This window comes from Callorhinus ursinus, unplaced genomic scaffold (genome assembly GCF_003265705.2).
Source record: "Callorhinus ursinus isolate GAN/ISIS: 27379988/994484 unplaced genomic scaffold, GSC_fseal_2.0 scaffold2, whole genome shotgun sequence".
Classification (NCBI taxonomy): domain Eukaryota; kingdom Metazoa; phylum Chordata; class Mammalia; order Carnivora; family Otariidae; genus Callorhinus; species Callorhinus ursinus.
Window position 1 is genome coordinate 54,805,212 of NW_027397064.1, and position 14,718 is coordinate 54,819,929.

The 14,718-nt window shown below is 40.4% G+C and overlaps 1 protein-coding gene and 1 long non-coding RNA gene across 4 annotated transcripts in view; one reads left to right on the forward strand and one right to left on the reverse strand.

Annotated features, from left to right (window-relative positions):
- Positions 1-7,182: 7,182 nt before the first annotated feature.
- Positions 7,183-10,111, reverse strand: LOC141370784 (uncharacterized). Its single transcript, XR_012375125.1, has 3 exons — positions 9,889-10,111; positions 8,574-8,680; positions 7,183-7,843 (listed from the first exon to the last, which is right to left on the reverse strand). It is a non-coding gene; the product is annotated as an uncharacterized lncRNA (long non-coding RNA).
- Positions 10,112-10,441: 330 nt separating this feature from the next.
- The window catches only part of LNPK (lunapark, ER junction formation factor), a 75,780-nt gene continuing 71,503 nt past the window's right edge, over positions 10,442-14,718 (forward strand). For 2 of the 3 annotated variants that reach the window (XM_025849801.2, XM_073882121.1), the window contains exon 1: positions 10,442-10,581. Coding sequence is in view for 1 of the 3 variants with exons in the window: in XM_025849811.2 (XP_025705596.1) it covers positions 10,451-10,581 (131 nt within the window). In the remaining 2 variants the exon portion in view is untranslated. The remainder of the gene's footprint in view (positions 10,582-14,718) is intronic. The other variant, XM_025849811.2, reaches the window with a different exon arrangement.

Genomic DNA, 14,718 nt, shown 5'->3' on the forward strand with positions numbered 1-14,718 from the left:
TTGTGACTCTAATAATATTTATATAGAATCAAACAGAATATAAATTGGGCAAAGAGATGTTTTTAAAAGGATATTTAAAAATTTTTAAATAATTATACTCTTATGGGTTTATTCTAAGGCAAAAAAAGGTCATAAATGTTGTTTTGTTGGTAAATTATTTTCAACAAGACAGACCTTACTTATACTGGATGGGTTTTCAGACTTAATCAGTACATTGAAAGCCCTCAAAAGCTGTGTTTATTCTATGCAACACAAGACAACTAGACATAATAGGACAATATACGCATAATGAAAGTGTTAACCAATAAATAAAGCAGACAGCAAATCCTGCCCCCTTGCTGTGGGGCCTATGCTGGCTCTGTCCAGCACTGATTAGTTGGCTATTATTGTTCTCTACTGCTGTGACTGAAAACTCTATGTAGAGCTTTAAACTTTTTTACCAACTGAAAACCCGCCTGTGGCTTTATCCAGTAATGGGAAATAACTTTTTGACAATAGTAACCTGCAGTCGAAAACATCCATGCAGTGTTGTCCGGCAACACAGCTGCTATGAGAGGTGAGGAAAAGGGCTCCTAGCGCTCTTTAAAGATATTAATAAGTGTGCAGGATGTACACCATGTGTAGCTCATTCCTTTAATCTGGTAAGAGAAAAAGCTGCCTCCACAGTTGTTAACCACATTGGCATTTACAGCAGTTATTTTCCTTTCAGGTTCCTCTCATAAATGGAGTATTTTACATACATATATCAACTTGGATTTAAAAAAAAAGGCCATGTAGGGGCGCCTGGGTGGCTCAGTCTGCTAAGGGTCTGCCTTTGGCTTCGGTCATGGTCCCAGGGTCCTGGGATCAAGCCGCGCATCGGGCTCCCTGCTCCGCGGGAAGTCTGCTTCTCCCTCTCCCGCTCCCCCTGCTTGTGTTCCCTCCTCGCTGTGTCTCTCTCTGTCAAATAAATAAATAAAATAAAAAAAGTCTAATATAATGAGTTACCCATTATAAAGCTGTTAAAGCCTTGCAACATAGGCCAAAGACATTTTATGCATCCTAAAACATATTTCTCAAAGATGGGGAAGAAAAACCTCAACACAAAAAAAGCAAAAAACTTATTCAAAAAGTTGATAAAAATAAAATACACAATTTTAACTGTAATTCAGAAGGACGCTTCAAAATGCTTCCATGAGACATTTAAGAATTTGAATCACCTGGGGCACCTGAGTGGCTCAGGCCATTAAGTGTGGGACTCTTGATTCCAGCTCAGGTCATGATCTCAGGGTTGTGAGATCAAGCCCCACATCTGGTTCCACACTCCGTGCAGAATCTGCTTGTCCCTCTCTCTCTGCTCCTCCCCCTGTTCATGCTCTGTCTCTAAATAAATAAATAAAATCTTAAAAAAAATTGCCATTTTTTAAAGATTTATTTGTTTTAGAGAGAGAGAGAGAGCATATGGGGGAGAGGGTCAGAAGGAGAGAGTCTTAAGCAGACTCCATGCTGACTGTGGAGCCAGTCGTGGGGCTCAATCCCATGACCCTGAGATCATGACCTGAGCTGAAACCAACAGTCAGTTGCTTACCCAACTGCACCACCCAGGTGCCCCAGAAGGGCACCATCTTTTGTCATCTTTAAATCTATTCATAAAGAACTGAAAATAATTTCAGATAAAAAATTAGTGGAATATAAAACAAATGTAAAAAAAAGGTACACAATCAATAAAAATTATTCTGACAAATAACCAAATCACCAAATGCAGGAATTCAATAGAAGGAAGAGATACATTTCAAATAGAAATACTGAAAAGGCTCTAGGATTGTCTGATAATCCAATTAACGAGAGGAGGGAACTATATGAACACAATGAAAAAGGATTTAAAGTTCTTGTTGATTTGACTCCAAATGGCTACTCTGATAAAAGTAATATAAACTCATGCCATTACAATAAGGATATCAAGGCTGGGTAATAAGTGTCATTGATTAAAAGAATATTTCGGATTAATTAGTGCACAAGGAAACTTGAAAGTTGCAGACATCTTGTAGCACATTCTAACGAATCTAACAACCTGATAGCACTTTCTCCACATTTGACAGCCATTCTAAAAATTTACCATATTAAGACAAAGCTGAAATATTTGCCTAAACTGCCAATAATGAAAAAAGTTTTTTAATCAACCAGAAGACTGAATTATCTTTCTACTTTTTATAGAAAATGATAAGGGGCGCCTGGGTGGTTCAGTCAGTTAAGTGTCTGCCTTCGGCTCAGGTCAGGATCCCAGGGTCCTGGGATTGAGTCCCACATTGGGCTCCTTGCTCAGCAGGGAGCCTGCATCTCCCTCTGCCCCTGCCTCTCTCTCCCTGCTTGTATTCTCTCTTTCTCTCTCTCTCTGTCAAATAAGTAAATAAAATCTTAGAAAAAAAGAAAATGATATTACAAAATCATTGTCACATGGAGAGGCAGTTAAAAAGTATGCAGGCTCAACTTTGATGTGGCCAAGATGGAGAAAGCCTACTAGATCCTATCCCTCAGATGATTACAACTAAAATCTCTCTTTAGACAAAATACAAAAAGCAACTATCCGAGGACTTTGAAAATTAAAGAAAAGCAGATAGATTGGGGAAGAGAGTCAAACCTGGAGAAGTGAACCGTATGGGAGTGAGTTTCCCATTTTTTCTTCTTTTTGCTCATGTCTTAAGCCAAGGGTGGGCCCCTGGGAGAGCTGGGGCTTTCACACAGCTAAAACTCAGAGAAATCCTTCCTGTCCAGAAGACCAGGAAAGGGGATCTCTGTGGGCCAGAGAATGTAGGAGTAATACTTTTTCTTTCACATCCTCATAGAACTAAGGAAAACAGTTTACTTTCTATTACTAGTTTATTACGAAGGTTACAACTCAAGGCAGCCAAATAGGAGAGACGCATAGGGCAGAGTATGGGGGAGAAGGGATGGCACAGAACTACCATGCCCTCTCCAGGCGGGCCACCCTCCCAGCACCTCCATCTGTTCACCCGTCTGGAAGCTCTCTGAACCCTGCAGTTTAAGGGTTTTTATAGGGAGTTTTAAGTATTTTATAAATCTCTATCAGGCTAAAGAAGTGCTTCTTTGGACCCTCACTTTATACCACGTTAAAAATTAACTCAGAACGGATCAAAAAACTGAAGGGTTAAAATTATGAAACTCTTAGAAGAAGACCTATGGTCCAAATATAAAACTTTCGTGTGTCAAAGTACAATATCAAAGGAGTGGAAAAATGACCCCCAGATTGGGAGAAAGTGTTTTACATTATATATCTTTGAAGCGTTTAATATGCGGAGAATATAAAGAAACTCTAAACTCAAGAACAAAACTCTACAGGTTTTAAGATTTTATTTATTTATTTGAAAGAGAGAGAGGAGCAATCCAGAACCCTGTTATCATGACCTGAGCTGAAGGCAGACACTTAACCAATTGAGCCACCCAGGCGCCCCTCCTTAAACTTTTTAAGTTGTTCACAATTTAGCTACATTCAGATCTGCATGGAATTTTATTTATATATTCCATCTGTTATAGATGGAATAATACAGCTTGAATGAGAGGTTTGGTTTGGTATCTACTGTTTGGGAAAATTAGCTCTTATGCTTCCTAAAAAATGAGTTGTATAGTTAGGATTTCCAGTTGTCTAATTTCAGAGGTTTGTCAAGGAAATCAATTCTACGGTCTTTCTCATGTATTGATTGGTTCATGTCTTACAGTTGCAAGTCTTTTCCTCCATCTTCATTTTTCCCCTCTTTCCTCATTTCTTAGGACTTTCTTTTTCATTTCTCTCATCTCTTTTCCATTCTTCCTTCAAGCTTTTGCAATTTCCTCCTCCCCCCGCCCACTGACAAATCCCTGGCATTTTCCAATTCTCTCCTTCTAGAAGACATTTTTTCTATACCCAGTTTTCCATTGGTGGTCACTTTGCAAATCATCATGACTTAATTCCTGTTAGCTACGGCTACACATGTTTTACTAAGCTCCTGAGGGCAGAAAATTTGTCTTTCAATATTTTATGCTTTGTAAAACACCATGTACTCTTATAACTCATATTAACAATAAATCTCAGTATAAATTAGCTAACATTACATCTTCTTTGTTTTATGTGTAAGCTTTAAATGCATAAGAGTGAAGACTCAAGTTTCACCAGCTACCTGATTTGTTATGTGTATCATTAATTTTTAGGTAGCATTAGAATGCCACCTTTTGGAATTACTGGGCACCAAGACAAGAATTTATTTTAACCTCAGTTTATATATATTTTGTTCCAGAATAAGCAAAAGAAATCTTTTTCCATTGTAAGAAGAAAATGCTGCTCTCTTTTTCAATAACTGGATTGAACTCACGTAGAATTGTCTACATGCCAGGATACCTTGGGTTCTAGTTTTAAATCATGTCTTTCAGAACAAATGGTCTCTGGAATTATGTATTATTGATGACAATAGGAATCTTTACTATTAGACTTGATAAGTATCAATATCAAAATATATAGATATTTTCAGAGTTATTTCACACCAGTCTAGACTCTGTTTCCTCACTTTTTTTATTGGAACATGGGAACCACACTTAGCACACATTTACTTTAGAAAAGTGTGATGAACAAGTCCCACCCTGAAGTGAGCAGATATTGAGGTGCTGCATTGCTCATTCTGCAGTATACTGAGCTCTTGGCCTTTGTTGCTGTGCTTTCCCTGATTTGTTGTCCCACTGCTCCGAGGTACTATTTTTTTTTAAAGATTTTATTTATTTAATTGTCAGAGAGAGGGAGAGAGCACAAGCAGGGGGAGCAGCAGGTAGAGGAAGAGGGAGAAGCAGACTGCCCGCTGAGCCTGGAGCCCGATGCGGGACTCGATCCCAGAACCCCGGGATCATGACCTGAGTGGAAGGCAGACGCTTAACCGACTGAGTCACCCAGGCGCCCCTCCGAGGTGCTATTTATCTTGTCTACCAAACCCACCTTCAGGCGGTAGCTGAGAGTAGCTTGCAGGGCTACCTCTCTCTTGAGCATTTTTACTCTGGATTCTAAAAGGTGAAACAATCTCAATCACAGGATTTGAGGAGTATGACCTTCTTGCTATCATCATCCAGGCTTACTTGATGAGCCAGCAAAAATATTTTGCCTAATTAGAATGGTGTATATTGGCCACAGCGACTTCTTTCAAGACACGTTTCTAAAGGCAAGGGAAACAAAAGCAAAAATGAACTTTTGGGACTTCATCTGGATATCAAGCTTTTGCACAGTAAACAAGAGGCAACCACCGAATGGGAGAAGATATTTGCAAATGACATATCAGATAAAGGGCTGGTATCCAAGATCTATAAAGAACTTCTCAAACTCAACACCCAAAAAACAAATAATCCAGTCGAGAAATGGGCAGAAGACATGAACAGACACTTCTCCAAAGAAGACATACAAATGGCTAACAGACACATGAAAAAATGTTCAACATCACTAGCCATCAGGGAAATACAAATCAAGACCTCAATGAGATACCACCTTACACCAGTTACAATGGTAAAAATTAACAAGACAGGAAAAAACAAATGTTGGCGAGGATGTGGAGAAAGGGGAACCCTCTTACACTGTTGGTGGGAATGCAAACTGGTACAGCCACTCTGGAAAACAACATGGAGGTTCCTCAAGATGTTAAAAATAGAGCTAGCCTACAACCCAGCAATTGTACCACAAAGATACAGATGTAGTGAAAAGAAAGGGCACCTGCACCATGATGTTCATAGCAGCAATGTCCACAATAGCCAAACTGTGGAAGGAGCCAAGATGCCCTTCAACAGATGAATGGATAGAGAAGATGTGGTCCATATATACAATGGAATATTACTCAGCCACCAGAGAGGATGAATACCCACCATTTGCATTGACATGGATGGAACTGGTGGGGATTATGCTAGGTGAAATAAGTGAAGCAGAGAAAGACAATTATATGATTTCACTCATATGTGGAACATAAGGAATATCGAGGAGGACCACAGGGTAAGGGAGGGAAAACAGAATAGGAAGAAATCAGGGAGGGAGACAAACCATGAGAGATTTGGGACTCTGGGAAACTGAGGGTTACAGAAGGGATGGGGGTGTGGAGGGATGGGGTAACCAGGTGATGGGTATTAAGGAGGGCACGTGTTGGTGATGAGCACTGGGTGTTATACACAACTAATGAATCGTTGAAGATTACATCAAAAACTAATGATATATGTTGGCTAACTGAATGATAAAAAATTAAAAAAAGCTTTCTTTTGATGCCATAAAACATTACCACAATGTTAGCATCCTAACACTCATTTATTCTCTCACTGTTCTGTAAGTCAGAAATCTAGGCACACCGTGACTCAGCTGGTTCTCTGTTCTGGGTTTTACAAGGTTGAAATCAAGGTATCAGCAGGTTGTGTACCTTTCTGGAGACTCAGGGGAGACTTTGTTTTGAGGTTCATTTAGGTTGTTGACAGAATTCACTTCCATGCAGTTGTAGGACTGAGTTCTGTTTACTTGCCAGCTGTCCACCAGGAGACGTTCTCATATTCTAGAGCCTGTCTACATTCCTTGGCTCATGCTCCTTCTCCTCCATTTGCAAGATCGGCCACAATGGGTCAAGTCTTTCTTATGCTCTGAATCTCTGACCTCTTCTTCTGCCTCATCTTTTGCCTCAGCTTCCCTCTTCGGCCAAATCTCAGTGACTGACTCCAGCTAGAGAAATTTCTCTTTGCAAGGGCTCAAGTGGTTAGACTGGGCCCACCTAGATTATTCAGGATAATTTTTTAAAAAGTAATCTCTACATCCAACGTGGGGCTTGAATTTACACCTCGGATATCAAGAGTCAGATGCTCTACCAACTGAGCCAGCCAGGCGCCCCTATTCAGGATAATTTATAACTTTAATTCTATCTGTAAATGTCTTTCACAACAGTACCTGGATTAGTGTTTTACTGACTGACCAGGAGATGGTAATCTTGGATGGACATCTAGAATTCTGCCTACTATAAGGTTTGAGACCCATATGATGAAAATGACATTATTTTTGGAGAATGTATAAAGACACTTGAACAAATATAGAGTTATGCCATATTTCAGGAAGGAAAGGCTCATGTGGAAGGATATTTTTGCACCTGAAATTAACACACACCATTAAAGAAAGTTTTATAAACATTGAAATGGGATTGGGGGGAGGTTCTTGATAATCTGATTCCAAAGATAAGAATAAATGAATAAAAATGACAGAGTAGGAAAAAAAAAAGTATATCCCCCAATTCATTTTATGAGGCTAATTAGTATAACTTTTATGGCCAAACCCAAAGAAGGACATTACCAGAAAGAAAAATCACAGATCAGTGTAATATAGTAACGTTCAGCAATGAAAATGAATGAACTAATAGACAACGTCCACATAGGTGAATTTTAAAGACATAATCTTGGTCAAAACAATTCAAGACATGAAAAATACTCACTCTAGGATTCTATTTACATAGGAATTCAAAAACAGGCATAAGCTATATTTTTAAGAATGAATAATTAGAAAGAGTGTGAAGCAAGAAAGTAAATATGCTAATAGACGTGGTGGGTATTTCTGGGCATTTGGGGGTTATAAGGGATGAGATACACTGGGGCCTTTTGGGATATTGGTAATGTTTTGCATTTGACCCAGTGGGGTCACATGAGTAATTTGGGTTACAGTCTTTAAGTACTATACTTCTTTTTTGTGAACTTTTCTGTGTTTGCTGTATTTCCCATCACAAAAAATAATTCCAATCTTCTTTCTTCCCCATACTTCCTGATTCTTCCTCTAGTTAAAAGCATCTACAGTGCCTCATAGAGACTCAGAGTTGTTACAGCAAGACTGCAAAGAGAACAAACAATTTAGTCTTTATTTTTCTTTAAATATTTCATATATTTGTCAGAGAGAGGGAGCACAAGCAGGGAGAGTGGCAGGCAGAGGCAGAGGGAGAAGCAGGCTCCCCGCTGAGCAAGGAGCCCTGGGACTCAATCCTAGGACCCTGAGATGACAACCTGAGCTGAAGCCTTAACCGACTGAGCCACCCAGGTGTCCCAATAATTTAGTCTTTAAAAACAAAAACACTTCCAAAGTAGGTTCTCAAGAATAAAAAAAGCTCTGACAAGAGAGAAACATAGCATCTGACTCTATTTTCCTTCTAACCCTGGCCAGATAAGCTAAAAAAAAAAAACCCTGAATTGGGAGGAATATATGCAGTGTAACTCTGAAGAAGATTGGGGGTGGGGCAAGATAGGGAAGGATGAGGTTTGATGGGAGTGGTGGAAAAAGAGATCAGTGTGGCACCTGGGTGGCCCAGTTGATTGAGCATCTGACTCTTAATTTTGGCTCAGGTCATGATCTCAGGGTCCTGGGATGGAGCCCGGCATCAGGCTCAATGCTCAGCTCAGAGTCCGTTTGAGATTCTCCCTCTCCCTCTGCCCTTCCCCCCACTTGCTCTCTATCTCTCAAATAAATAGATCATTATAAATTATTATTAATAAATAGATTTCATTTATTTGAGAGAGAGTGCATGAGTGGGGGTGAGGGGCAAAGGAAGATGGACAAGCAGACTCACCACTGAGCAGGGAGCCTCATGGGGGGCTCCATCCCAGGACCCTGGGATCATGACCTGAGCCAAAGGCAGATGCTTAACAGACTGAGCCACTCAGGCACCTCTAAAATCTTTAAAAAAAAAAAAAAGAGAGAGAGAGAGAGCATCAGGGTTAGTAGAGTGCCAATTTGGTAGACAGGGCAGGAGGCCTGGGCTAAGAGCGGGGGGACAGGACCCATGGGCAGAAGGAGCTAGATGGGGGTTGTGAGGGGTAGCTGATTATACACTTTCAAGTTGGCAGGGGGTTAGGGACAGCACAAACCTTCAGCCCTCCCCTTGCCAGGCCCAGTCTCTCTGCTTCTGGAGCAATTACCTATGGAATTTTGTCTCAGAATTAGGTTTTTGGGATGTCTGGCTCCTGGCTAGTTCTTCTTCGTCTCCCCCCTCTTGTTTTTTTCCCCCTTACAACAGACCTTGATGGCTCAATTAAAACTAGAGAACAGATCATTAGCAAGTGGAAAACATTTCTTCCCTGTTCTCTTAGGAAAAGATATTCTGAGGTGAGGAGATATATTTGCATTAACTACACAGGCCTTTTAAAAAATATACTTTGAAACAGCAAAAGATGAAAAATGAAATGGTTAAATTTCCATATCAAAATAGATGAAATGTTTCTTTTCCTATTTTCTTCTAGATTGGAAAAGTACCTGACCCAGAGTACACAAGAAGTAAAGTTTGGTCCTCTTCTGTTCATCCTTTCAAGCTTACAAAGCTGTAACTAGAGATTTTAACAGTGAGGACAAGCAACTCCACAGTGAATTATCTGGTAGCTTCCAGTATAATACATTACTCTTACCAATTAGATCCTATGTTCAGTTTCTTACTTTACCGTACCTGTTTGCTTTGTCAAAGTTTAAATGTAGCACATTAAAACGACACTCTTTAAAAATTATGGAAACACTATTTTAAAACGTGAATGTAACTAAACAAAATAGAAAAACCCCATGAAAAATGTTTGCACAAACATTTTTTGTTAATGTTAAAACATGTCACAGAGGTAAAACATGACCAAAGCTTTTGCTTGCTTTTCAACCCTTCTCCACTGTTTTTGTGGTTCAAGTATCTTTTGTTTAGACTTGTCATTTCCAAATGACTAGGAAATTGAACGCTCTGTAGCCAATGTTTCAAATATGAGGTGAATGCAGCCTGGGTAGTTTACTCGTGGGCCCACGTATCAGGACCTGTGAAGGGAGTATTCTTGAGTTCATTGTTTTAAGATAGAAAACTTGGCTTATGTTATCCATGGGTTTGAAATCAACATCTGGCATTTGAAGCTTACCACACACGGGTGAGGTAAGCGTCCTGTCATCAAATGACCCTTTTTGACGTCCACGAGTGATTAAAGCAAGCACTCCTGGAGTCCAGGCTTAATTTTCTCCACTGGCTTGTTTGGGAACTGGCCTCTTCTAAGCTCTGTAGTAGCATTAACTTGCTCGGCTGCCGGCTGAATGACAGCTGATCCTGGGACTCTTTAAGGCGGAGTCCTTGCCAAACGCACCCATCTCCACCCTCAACCCCACTCGTCTCTCTCGGCGGTCTAGGACCACCAGGATCAATTTCGGGGTTTTCTTTCTCCAGTAAGAGTTGGCAGAAGAGGCTTGAAAACAAAAAGAGGAGGCAGAGGAAAAGTAACAGTAGAGGTAAGACTCCTAATAAATGGCACCCCTGCGACGCGACGATGAGCACCCTACTTGGCCGCGGAAGCCAGATGGACAGGCGTCCTCCGGCCAACCGCCGGACAGGCCCGCCCCAACTGCCCGCCCAGGTCACAGTCACGTGACGGCGGAGCGGCGCGCGCCGGCCGTGGCGCCGATTGGCCGGCGGCGGGAGCGCGGGGTTTGATGGGAAGGAGTTGGCCGGGCCCATCCCTCTGTCAGTGGCGGCTGCTGCCTGCTCCGGAGACAGCTTGCGCGGTGGCCGCCGAAGCTGGCAGACGTGGACGCAAGCGCCGGGCTTTGCCCGCTTCTTGCAGGTAAAACGCTCAAAATGAGGGCAGTTGGGGGGACTCGGCAGAGAGGAAGCGCGCTGAGCTTTTCTCTGGGAATTACGCTCCCGGTTTCCCTGCTTGCCTCTCCCTGGCGCCCCCGCCCCACTCCGAGTGGCCTGAGAGCGCTAACCAGTGTCGCCTCCTGCTCCCCTTGATTTCCCAGCAAAGTGCCAGGGGTGACTGGAGTAATAGAGAACCCTTTTGGCAAATCCCTCTCGCCACCGCCTCCCGTGAAGGAGAGGTGGTTTCCCAGCCTTGTTCTCGGAGAGTCCGGGGGGTGATTGGGTTGAGTTGAGCATCAGCTCTTTGGCCCACCTATGTCGAGACGAAGAGTCAGAAGGATCAACGCTAAGCTGTCCCTTTGAGTGTTTTGTCCGTCTCTTTTTGTCTGAGTTTGCGGAGGCGCCACGAATTGGACAGATCGGGAGAGACCGAAAACTGTCAGTGTCATGCTGCTCGGCCCAGTCATGTGGGCGTGGATTACGTGCTGCTCAGAGAAGCCTGTCTACAACCGTTGTTCTTATTTGAGGGAAGGTGGGCGGTGTAAGGGTGGAGGGAAGGGCGAGGTTGCGTAGGTGTCAAACGCACGTCCTTAGGAGAAGAGCAAATCTAAACTACCTCAGTAGTTTTAATTGATGGCTGGCTCGGTTGGTGGAGCACGGGACTCTTGATATGGGGGTTGTGAGTTCGGGCCGCATTGGGTGTAGAGATTACTTAAAAATAAAATCTTTTAAGAATAGTTTAATTCTTTAATATTGTGTATGGGGATTGAGAGAGTTGGTATTAGTGAACTCAGTTTTGCTGATGGTGCCCTCATAGTAATAAAACCAGTGACTCACTGAATTTTCCATGTTCCGCTTTTCCCAGTTGGCGTCTGGTTTATGTCACTTGTTTTCTCCTATCTCGTTGGCCTGGGTGTCATCATTAACATAACTGACCCTGTTCAACAGCAGTGTGTGTGCATGTGAGTAAGCTTGGCTTCAGGCATGTGTTCGGACTGGCAGGGAATGGCAGGGAATGATAATCTCTTGTTCTCAACAGCCCCCATAGTTCCATTTTAGGAGGAAGTTCATTTTGAACATGTTTTTAAAAACAAGAGTGGTGCGTTTAAAATTAGAATTCTAAGTTTCTCTGTCATCTATTAAGAACAGCGCACCACTGTTAATAAATTTACAGTGTTTATATATCATTAACTTCACAGAGAATCTAAGAAGCTATATGGCTATCAACCAGGTATGATTTAATATAGAGAGCTTTCTACTTAATAGTCATTTCTTGGTAGTGTTTAGTTCAGAATGGACATCAACTTATCATGAAGACCAGAATTAATCAGCGTATAATAAAAGTGCTTTTAGAGGTGTACTTCTTTTCAGTAATTTTATTTTTGAGCAATAAATGCGGTGGTTTGGGATATTTCAGAATTTCCTCTTCAGTTATGATATTTGAAAGAGTTCTAGAACAAATCACTTTTAATCTTAAATTGAATAGTACAATAGAGAGGCACTGTTGATGGTGACTGAATAGTTTGCACTTAGGTCTGGAACTTGATAAACATAAAGGTTAACTTTCTTGGCTGTTAAAGGCCTGCAAGATTATTTTAATGGAAGAGTCTGCAGAGTATTTTGTTTTATTTTTTAATACTAGAGCAAATGAGGGCAATACAATTTCAGTTAAAATACAAACTGTAATTTGTTTTTCCAATTTTAAAATTATGAAAATAGGTACTTTATAAGAAGTTAGAAAGGTGTCTATGTGAGGAGTATTGTCTGTACTACATGTGCTTCCTGATAATAGTGATAATAATGGCTATAATTTATTCTGCGCTCACTACTTGTTGGACACTGCCAAGTGATATATAATTTCATTTAATTCTTAAAACAGTTCTGTGAAGTGTAGGTATTTTCACCACTACATAGATGTGGAAACTGAGATTAGAGAGTTTAATTTACCTAAGACCACATTGTTAGTATGCAGCTGAGCCATATTTTGATCCAGACCTTTTTTACTCCATTATTTTACTTTTCTTGAAGATTTATTTATTTTAGAGAGACAGCAGGGGGCGGGGTGAGGAGCAGAGGGAGAGAGAATCTTAAGCAGACTCCGCGCTGAGCACTGAGCCCCACACAGAGCTCCATGTCATGACCCTGAGATCACAACCCCAGCCAAACCAAGAGTCAGATGCTCAACTGACTGTGCCATCCAGGTTCCCCTCCATTATTTTAATACGAACTTGAAGTGAGCTGAAAATTTAAGAATGACATGGCCCAAGATTTTAAATTCTGACACCCAAACCTGAGTGAATATCAGTTAATAGGAAACATTGAAATAATATGGTGGGCATTGTTATTTATTGAAAAACATATTAGATGCCTCCAGCTCTTAAGGTCATGTCAGGTGCCATTGTGATATCAGAGTGGGAAGAGACTATACATTCATGGAAGAGTTCTTGGGGATAAGCCACTTGAGATTGAGCAATCTGTCCACTCAAGGACAAACATTGATTTATGCTTCAGAAAGAAATGCTAGTTATTTGCTTCCCATATATTTTGCATGTGTTGGAAGAGATGGACTAGGAAACGGCAATGACCACAGCAGTAAAAACAGTTTGTATTGAGAAATTAGTTATGTGTCGGGCACTGCTGTAATACTTTCGAATGCATTATGTCACTTAAGCCTTTCGACACTTAAGAGGGTCCTTAACTATCCTTTTTTTCCTGATGAGGATATTGAGTAACTGAGAGGTTAAGTAACTTATTTTCCCAAGGTTTCATAGTAAGTAATGGGCCACAGGAATTGGAGTTAAGATGTTTGTGTGGCAAGGAGGGAAAAAGTGTTTGACAATAGAAGAGGAATGAAATGAAATTAAATTTATTTAATTTTGTTATGCTTTCATATCTTTTGGAAGGTACTACCATTACATGAGTATTATAGCAAATTAGCTTCTTTAACAAATACTGGAATTTGGAATTTTAGGAAAGTTGCTGGAACAATGAGCGTTAACTTGTTCTTTACGATCCTGAAAGCATGGATAGGCATTTAATGACTATTTACCCTAATGTCGTTTTAGAGGACAGGTTTTAAAGCATAATACTCTGCTTCAGGGATCTTAAAGGCTAAGCCATAGTTTGATTCATTAACATCAAAACAATTCTCCAAGCAAATAATTGATGTCAAGGTTGGTATTAATTGCAATATTATACAGACATTTCATTTTTTTTTTTTTTACAGACATTTCATATTACACTTAAAAAATGATGTGCAGTGAACAAGTAAAGGCAGTACTTGCAGACTTTCAGTACCACTTCTGCCCCTTGCTGGTGCTAGCTGCCAAAATGATTTGGCAAATCATTTAGCTACTCTTCCATGCAGATTTAAGCATTCAGATTTAATCAGATGAAGGAATTGGGCCACATGATACACTGTACCAACACTGTCTCTTGTGTTTATAACTTACTTTCCACTTCAGTAGCTCTGTTTACCAGCTATTTGAGAATGTCAGCGGTGCTTTCATATATTTAATATATAAATATTCCAATCTAATTTATATAAAGCAGATTTTATTTTTGATTTTGTGTTAATGAGAATAACTATTTGCTTCATAAAAAGTCACAACTAAAATGCTGTGTCTGGCTATGCTACTTAATATTTTTGGGAGCAAATTACTTCACTTCCCTAGCCTCAGTTTCCGACATAATAAAATGGGATGATAGTAGTATCTAAATAATAAAATTCACGTAAAGCATTTGTTTTAGGGCCTACTAGAGATAAAGTGTTTGTCAAATATTTAACTGGTATCTTTATTGTTGTCATTACTTTTTTTAAAATGTTATTTAAAAAAATTATTTATTTATTTTTTTAGTGAACTCTACCCCCAACATGGGGCTTGAACCCGTGACCCCAAGATCAAGAGTCCCATGCTCTATCGACTGAGCCAGCCAGGCATCCCTGTTATTACCTTTAAATATTAAAAATTCTGATTTGTGATGGCTACAAACTTAACTCGGAGGCCTATAACTGTTACAAACCAAAATATGTAGGTCAGTTGTGTATAAAACACTGTGCTGGATAACCATACAATTAGTTCCCAAATAGTAGGGAATTACTATATACTTTGAAAGTACC